This window comes from Xenopus laevis, chromosome 8L (genome assembly GCF_017654675.1).
Source record: "Xenopus laevis strain J_2021 chromosome 8L, Xenopus_laevis_v10.1, whole genome shotgun sequence".
Lineage (NCBI taxonomy): Eukaryota > Metazoa > Chordata > Amphibia > Anura > Pipidae > Xenopus > Xenopus laevis.
Window position 1 is genome coordinate 51,287,975 of NC_054385.1, and position 8,785 is coordinate 51,296,759.

Consider the following 8,785-nt stretch of genomic DNA (forward strand, 5'->3'; position numbering starts at 1 on the left):
CTATTCTTTAGCAGTTTCTGTACAAAGCTGATTGGTTTCTCAGCCAACGATGGTCACAACTCTGACCAATGACAATGTGACATTCCATAGTACTGGAGAATGCAATTCTTTTGTGATAACATTTCCTTGGCAAAGCACAGCACCTGAGCTGCGAAGTTCTAAGGTATAAATGTTTTATGAAAGAAAGTTCATTTTAATAGTACATATAAAATGTATCATTTATTGGGCTGACCTAGTTTGTGATCTAAAGATACCACAGGGACATCTGCTGGCCAAATCCAACAAATGGTGGAAGACAAGAGTATTTTTTTCACCAGCCACATTGCATTGTGTTTTATAAGTGATGGGAACATAATGTTAATATAATAAAAAGGAATACTAACTAAAGACAGACTGCTGTTGAAGCAACCATACAGGCTAACATCTGAAAATGAATCACAACTTTTTAATTTGTGCCGTGAGTTTTACCACCTTTTCTGGAAAAAAAATACCAGCTTTCCTATATATAAATCTGATTTCCCTATTAATAACATTGCCAAGAAGCATCATTTTTACCTGCCAGGCCGGTAAAATACTGGTCGGTTTCATGCGGTGTTCCCATGTAAATAAACATAAGCATCCATTGGAAGCTGGATGTAAAATAGCAGAAGTGCATATTTTAGGTCCTTTAAGGGCTTCAGCTAAACAGAGTAAGGGAACCTCTTGCAGAAATATAGCTCCTCACCCACAAAATAAGTTTGCAATGCATGCTGGGAGCTGTAGTTCTTCAGCAGATGGAGAGTCTGCTCTTGACCAGGGTGTCCAACATAAATGCTACATGGAGGTGAGTGGTTGTTAAAAACCTGTGGCCTACATTTTCAGTGCAGCAGAATTATCTCACTCAGCTTAAATAAACATTAGGTAAAGCATTTTATATGGGAACTATCAGTTTTGAATAAACACCTCCTTGGTTCAACCCTCTTTTATAGGAAAGCTTTAAAAAACGTTTATAGAAGATTAACCCTGTTTACACCTCTACAGTTGCACATTAGGTATATTTTTACCAACATTGCCCTTAATATCGGTACACTTATCACCATTCAGAGCTCTGTAGCTCCACATTACATTTATTCCTGCCAATACTCTCCATTGTATAGGAAAATGGGCAATATATGGGCAATAATCAGCATTTATTGTATAAAGGCAGGTTAATAGGGTCAAAATATGAGTGTCCCTCCAGTCTTGTATAAGCTTTGTTCCTAGAATTTCAGGGAGATTCTAGCTGAGACCTGCATAATATGTTTCAAGGTGTGACCTAGATTGCCACCTCGCTCCTTTTCCCAACGCATATAAAATCAACAAACTGAATGCTTAATTAACAATTAAGTAGCAACTAAAAGGCTGCGCAGAATCTAAAACTGCAGACTTGCCATGCAATAATGCAATGCATAAATGGAAACATTCCCCTTTAAGAAGGGAGACTAATGAAAAATGCAAGCTGTGTGGCAGTGATAAAATCTGTAGTCACACAGTAAGTATAATTACGAATTCTCACTTACAGGGTATTTAACAAGATTGATTTCTACATTGTAAGCTTTATATTTTTAAACATAACATTTGGTTTGGAACGCAAACCCCACTGTTCAAAGAAAACCAGTGAAAGCAAGACAGCAGAAAGAAAGGCAGTCAGTTAAAATAATTGCAGGCTTGATGCTACATGCAGATATGGAAAGAATATACAGAGCCAAAGAGTCCTAGACACAGAGATAAAGTGGCTATTTACTTACAGTTAAACAGTCTCTTCCTTTCTGCCTCCTAAAACTGACGCTTTTGTCACTCCATCCAAATTGCTTCCTTGCCAGCCCATTAAAGCTTCCAGCATGCCTCTAGTAACCAGTCACCGCCCATGTTTCCTCCTGCTGGGGAAAGGAGAGACTGTTCTACTTGCAGCCTTTAGCCAGCCATTCCTTCCAAGGGTTTCCTAGGGTGGAATTACACATGCGTATTTAACCTGAAATTGAAGTTAAGGCTCAGTAAATGTATTGCCAAAGTGCTACAAAGTGCAGTGATGGTTTTATTAATATTACATTGTTTTCAGCCCATTGCAGTTTTACTTTACTCCACTTTTGTGACTTATCAGTACAGAATTCTGTTCAGTAGGGTTGCCAACTCACCCTTGTATAACTGCAAACATAAATATAAAATCTACACTACAACTTCTGTTTAAATGTGTACTGAGCAGCCGCAGGCATCTATAGGGATAAATAACTGTAAATACAAATACTGATATTCCTGTCATTTGCACTCTAATGCCAAAAATTCATTTTAATTAACTTTTTTTTTCTACTGTGGGTTGTGTCTGTGTTACATTAACAAAAGTCAAATTATTTTTTTAAATGTTAACTTTAAGCTGATGGCTTTTTCGTATATACTTGATGGTTGAATGGAGTGGTTAACCTTTAAGTTAACTCTTAGCGTGTTATAAAATGGGCAATTCCAAGTAACATTTCAGTTGGTCTTCATTGTTTATTTATAAAGTTTTATAATTATTTGTCTTTTTCTTCTGACTCCTTCCAGCTTTCAAATGGGGGTCACTGAGCCCATCTAAAAATAATACTTTGTAAGGTTACAAATTAATTTTTTTTGCAACTTTTTATAATTTCTATTCAGGCCCTCTCCTATTCATATTCCAGTCAAAGCATTGTTGCTATGAAAATTTGGGCCTAGCAACCAGATTGCTTAAAATGCAAGCTGGAGAACTGTTAAATAAAAAGCTTAATAACTCAAAAACCTCAAATAATAAAACATGAAAACCAATTGCAAATTGTCTCAGAATATCTCTCTCTACATCATACTAAAAGTTAACCCAAAGGTGAACAGTCCCTTTAATTAGCAATTAACTTTGATGTATGCCACAGGTTGTACTTGTTTCTCGACAGACACACGGAGTGACTGCTTAGCATTGCAAGATGTGAATGGTCTATGGCACACAAACACCCATAGCCATGATAAGCATATTTTTTCCACATTTTTAGGGCTTTACACACGGTCTTATTTTGCTGCGCTTTCCTGCGTTCCACTTTCTTTTGTTCAGCCGCAGGGGAGCGCAGCAAAAAACACACTCAATTATTGTCAAGGGGACTGTGCTCACACAGACGCATGTAAGTGCCAAACGCAGGTGGGATGCGGCATGTAGCATTCCACCTGCATGTGTTTACTCCCCTGCGGCTGAACGGAAGAAAGCAGAATGCAGGGGAGCGCAGCAAAAAACGATGTGTGTAGGAGCCCTTAATGTTTCTTAGAAATAAGAAAATATTGGTGGATTCCAGAAAATTATTAATATGTTTTGGCCTATATTTCCAATGTTAATACTGTATATTATTAGCATTATTAGTGCTGAACTGTAGAACTTTACAAAGATTTATTTATATTAAAAAAAAATGTTTTTCTTTTTTCTTTTTTTTTTTGTTTTGTTTGGAAAGGGTGACATCTTTGAACTAGCTAAGTTGCATTAGTTCCCTGCCACAAACACACCAAAGAAAAAAAAAAGTCTGGATTGGATATTTTAAACACAAGTGTTTGCAATGCATTTGAAACTTCCCTATGGCACAGTGAGGATAAACTGATAGAAAAGGCTGAACTGCAGTAAAATAAAGAGGCACTGCAAGGTGTGCAAACAAATACTTGTGAGTAATAGCCAATATAGTGAGGTTGCAACATTATACTGCCACAATATAGTCATATAACAGAAGCTTGTATACTAAAAGCAACGTTTAGAGGACATTGCCTTGCTCTAGCTAAATGAACAACATATGTGGATACTATGGATATTACCTTAAAGGTGTTCCTAAGCTAAACTAAAAAGTACAGATAGAAGTACAGGGTATTATAAAAATATTAATTGCTATTTTAATGAACTGCAATTATTATAAATATACAAGACATCAGATTCTTTAAATAAATGAAACCTAATTATTCCCTTTTGGAATGCGTGCATCTAAAAATCCCTTCTGGTGTAAGCAACTGTTGCCTCCCAAAATGCATGGGGGCAACAGACGGTATCACAAAAATGTGAGGTACTGCCTTTTTATTACAGAAAAAATGCAAATCAGTGAAAAATTACGAACTGCTTATTTAAGTAGAACACTATTTTAGATCTATCTGATAACAAGTTATGGGATAATAGATCCCATTAGTGTATTTAGTGTACACATAAATGTATAAGAAAATGCTATATTTATCAAAGAGCTGAATTGTTTGGAGTAAGTTAAGTTGTGCAACTCTGAATTCAGGGACATGTCTAAGCTTACAAAATACACTGTAGGTTGAAGGGACATATTTTTGGTCTGGCAATCTATGTTATTTCTAATGCCATGCTTGAAACGTCAAGTTTATGTTGCTCTGGGTTTTAGATCAGGGGCGCTACTGCCATGGCAGGGGCTAGTGATGTGCCCCCGACCCACTCCAACACAAAAAAAAACTAAGCGCAAGGGGGCAGCATCCACTAGGCCACCTCAAGCTGGCACTTACCCTTGAAACACCATGTTTTTGATCTATATAAATTGGGAATCTCCATATTCATATTTGGTATTGTATACATTATAATTCTCTGTAATATGTTAATAGCATTTAGAGTTATATATCTACAGGATTACACACTCGTTCAGTCATATTTGGAAAACTGATGTTGTCTACCCCAAAAAAATGTTTCTAGGTAAACTAAAAGTTATTCCCAAGAAATAACCCAAAGTAAAAGAGCACACAAAAATACAAAATCATGGTGGCAATTAAAGGGTTAAAATAATCCTTCTTGATTGTATAGGGACATTTGGGACAATCCCTGGATAAGCATACTAAATAAGAAATAATTGTGTGCCTGACACCTAAAAACCCTATAATTTACAATATCCCTACCATTTATACAGAAATTGTTTCCAGATGTTGAACACCCTTGAGCTGAAAAGTAACATAACATTAAAAAGAATGAGCCATCAATGAGCAACTATCTATAAAAGCTCTTTATAATCCGACACACCTGTGTTCTACTTCCTGTCTCCACCTGAAGTAAAATGCAAATACACTATAGCCTGTATATTTGCAAGGCTCGAGATGCAGTTAATGAATTCTGAGGTGTCACATCGCTTGCAAACTGAGCAATGGAACTGAGCAGGGAAGCATCAAGAGATGCTTCATGCTTCAGTAAAAAAAGCTTATGCTTTTCTGCCTGGCCCTCACAGGGGCACTTAGGTTATGCCTTTATAATATTAGCAGTTTTTATCATGAACTCTAAAGTAATTAAAGGAGTAGTTCACCTTTAATTATTTTTGCAATTGCCTATTCTTAGCAACATTATAAATGGTATCTTTTAAAATAATGTTTGTATTATTTTCCTTCCTCTTCTGCCTCTTTAAAGTTTTCAAATGCAGATTACTGATCCCAGCAGCCAAAAAAACAATTGCTCTGCGTAGCTGCAATTTTTATTGTTACTTTTAGCTGCAGAAATTCCTAACTGGAGAGCTGCTAAACAAAAAAAAAAACACAAAAATAAAAAAATGAAGACGTATTACTAAAAGTTTAATGTAAACTACCCCTTTAATGTAAATTGCAAAAGAGTTTAGAAGAATAATTTTACCTTGTTATATTGTAGGGAAGTTGTCCCATTTAAGACCCTAAAATAGAGATATAACTAGGGTCATTTACGATAAACCAGTGGAAGAAGTAGGGTTGCCACCCTTGGATTTGGGATCATCTGGGTGGGGGATGGGGAGGTGATATTTAAGTGTCAGCAATGTCAAGCAGGGGATGCATGAGGTATTTGGGGTGGGCCAGTGACAATGGGGGGCTTGCTATGACACAGTGATCAATGATTGGCTGATTTTGTGTCATTTACTTTAGAGTCCAGTGTGGATTTCCTATTTTAGAAATCCGCAAGGCAGTTTTCATCTGGAAGCCCTTCCAAAAATGGGTCTATCTGGGTGGAAATCCTAGGAAGAAATGCAGAGAACTAAGGGGCACAAACACTTCTTTGCCCAGTCTGGGGGGGGGGGGATCTGCCTCGAGGTGCAGACCACAACAATTGGGTGTCCTGCCATGTCCTTATCTATGGCAGATGGTTAGGACAGGGCTCACCTTACCTGCACCTCCTCACCTGGGCTGATTTGGGCGCTTTGTAGATGTGCTTTCTTGCAACTAAAAAATATATCCTTTAAATCAGCTACAGAGCTACAGTGTCAATATCTATTATGCTACTCAATACACTATAGAAGCTTGTTCTACACACTGGTGCCTAGCGACATTTCAAGCAATACATTTTGAAAATTAAATATACTATAATTACTTCACTGTCACAAAGAACTTGACTTTAGAATGCCACCTGCTGTCCAGCCTATTCATTGCACATTCACTCACAGTTGTTTTCTGTGATATATGGGGGGAAATTTACTAACAGACGAAAATTCGCCAGCGATGGCTTTGCCACCTTCGCCACACTTCGCCAGGCGCAACTTCGCACAGACATCGCTTATTCACGAAGTTTCGTTGCCGGTGCTGAATGCTTGCGAGGTTGCGTTAGCGTTACTACAGCAGGCATAGCGAAGTTGCGTTAGCGTTAGATAATTTGCATACGGCGGGAAGTTAAATTTCAATGGCTGTATATGTTGCAGCAAATACATTACACTACACAAGCCCAGGGAACCTTAATAAAAGAAAATAGAGTTGTTCTATTGCCCTACACATGATTGTACAAACGTACGATCTTTTTCAGCCTATCACCCTGTAAAAAGGAAAAGACGCCAGCGTTTTCCAAAAACTTTTTATTGGACCAAGTCCTATCTACTTTGCCTGGTCTGCGGTTGGCGAAGGCAAGTCTGGCGATAGAGGTAACGTTCATTAAAAACAAAAACTTTGTGAATTTGCGTAGTAACGCTCTTTCGCCAGAGTGAAAATACTCCTGGCGTTAGAGTGTGAAGTTGCGCTAGAGTCTATCTCCTTCGCTAGCACAAATACGCGTAATTTTCGCCAGCGTTAGCCACTTCGCCCTTTAGTAAATTTGCCCCATGGAGTTTTATGACCTATGCCTACTGAAATGTATTGGGTTACGGCAAATATTATACATCCAATACCTGTACACGCACACAGGTGTAGTATGTATGTGTACACAAAATTATAAAGAATACTTATGAATCAATTCTAAAATATAACAACTACTATACAAAGCATCCACACACTTCTAGTTCCAATTCTAATTAAAAAGGTGCAAGAAATAGATGTCCTACTAGCTCAGTGTTCATATTACTGCTAAATGAAAAATAAACACAACCTGAAATATATGGTATATGGCATTTTAAAAATCTGCATTTGTAAAGCACTAATACAAAATAATATCAACTGCTGCCAAATGGTAATTTCCCTTCAAATAGAAACCTGTTGCTATTTTAGATTGTGCAGGCACATGTTGATTGTAGATATGCATATGTAACAATAATCCGTGGCGTATCAAGTAAGAACACAGGGTCATTTATAAAGGCTGGGCACATTTGCATCTGGGCAGTAACACATGGCAACCAATTAGATGTTTGCTTTCATTGTTCTTCTGGCTGAAAAAAAGGCAATCACAGATTGGTTGCTATGGGTTACTGCCAGGTGCAGTGTTTATAAATGAGACCCAATAAATGCTCAAAACCACAAATGATGGCACAGAACCACAAACAGCCATTAGCACTGGTTTTAGGTGTACTATCTTAATCACCCCATATTATGTTGCAGTTATGACATAGATCATGCATATAAAAATCATACCTAACTATTTGGATATAAGAAATGGGTGCCCTATTGTCCTGCAATCTGATCTCCACTTATTTTTGACATCACTTGAGTGTTGTTTTTGCTTTATGGAGCACTGTGCCAAACCAAATGTGTAGGTGCTGCCATTTATGTTGCAATTGTTTGTTAGAAACCTGCCTGCCTCTATTACTTACCCAAGCTTTTGTTACAATATTTGGTATAGTCTGGCATCAGTGTGACATCAGATTAATACACGCTGCGGGTGTAAAATGTGCTGGTAGGGATCACTTTATCTTGGAAATAAATGGAAACATAAATTGCAGTAATATAAATGTGGATTTTGCTGAAAGGAAATACGTGATAACATCTATGATAATATTTTCTGGAATATGATTTCTTCATGGACCAACAATTTTTCATTACCCTGGGTATTTAATATTACTCTCCTCAAACACATTTCTGTGAACTAGGAAAACAAGCGATGGTGTGTTTAGTATACAGGCAATTATTATTGAAACCATGCTCAAGCCTTCAGATACCACTACCATGACAATGGATCTTGGGACCTGAACAAATGTCAAGAGGAAAACATCCCTGGGATTTCAGCCTCGTCTCAGTGAATGCAGGGTTATTCAATACTACAACAAACAATGAAAAGAATAAATGATACGGCAGCAACTGTAAGAGGCATATTTATTATGCTGTGTACAATGAAAATCGGCAAAAAAATGGTGTAAAAAGCTGTGTAAAATATCGCATGGTGTGTGTAATTTTATGCCAATGCGAACGCCAGATTTGGTGACGTTATTTTACATTGCTTGTAAAAATGTTATGCAGTTTTTTACATGGCGAAGCCTGGTGATATGTGGAGTGTTATCCTGCCATTTTTATCATAATAAATATGCCCCCTAGTGACACTTTAGATCAATTTTTTTTGAGCATTTTCTTTGTGAATTATTATGAAGTTCAGTGGCTCTGGTTTACAGAGAGCTATTTCTGCCTATAACATCTTGGTTCACAGAAT

At 37.3% G+C, this 8,785-nt stretch overlaps 1 protein-coding gene across 1 annotated transcript in view; it reads left to right on the forward strand.

Annotated features, from left to right (window-relative positions):
- The first annotated feature begins 735 nt into the window (after positions 1-735).
- The window catches only part of LOC108698913 (A-kinase anchor protein 17B-like), a 47,170-nt gene continuing 39,120 nt past the window's right edge, over positions 736-8,785 (forward strand). The window contains exon 1 of the mRNA XM_041572762.1: positions 736-823. Within this exon, the coding sequence (XP_041428696.1) occupies positions 811-823 (13 nt within the window). The 5' untranslated portion in view covers positions 736-810. The remainder of the gene's footprint in view (positions 824-8,785) is intronic.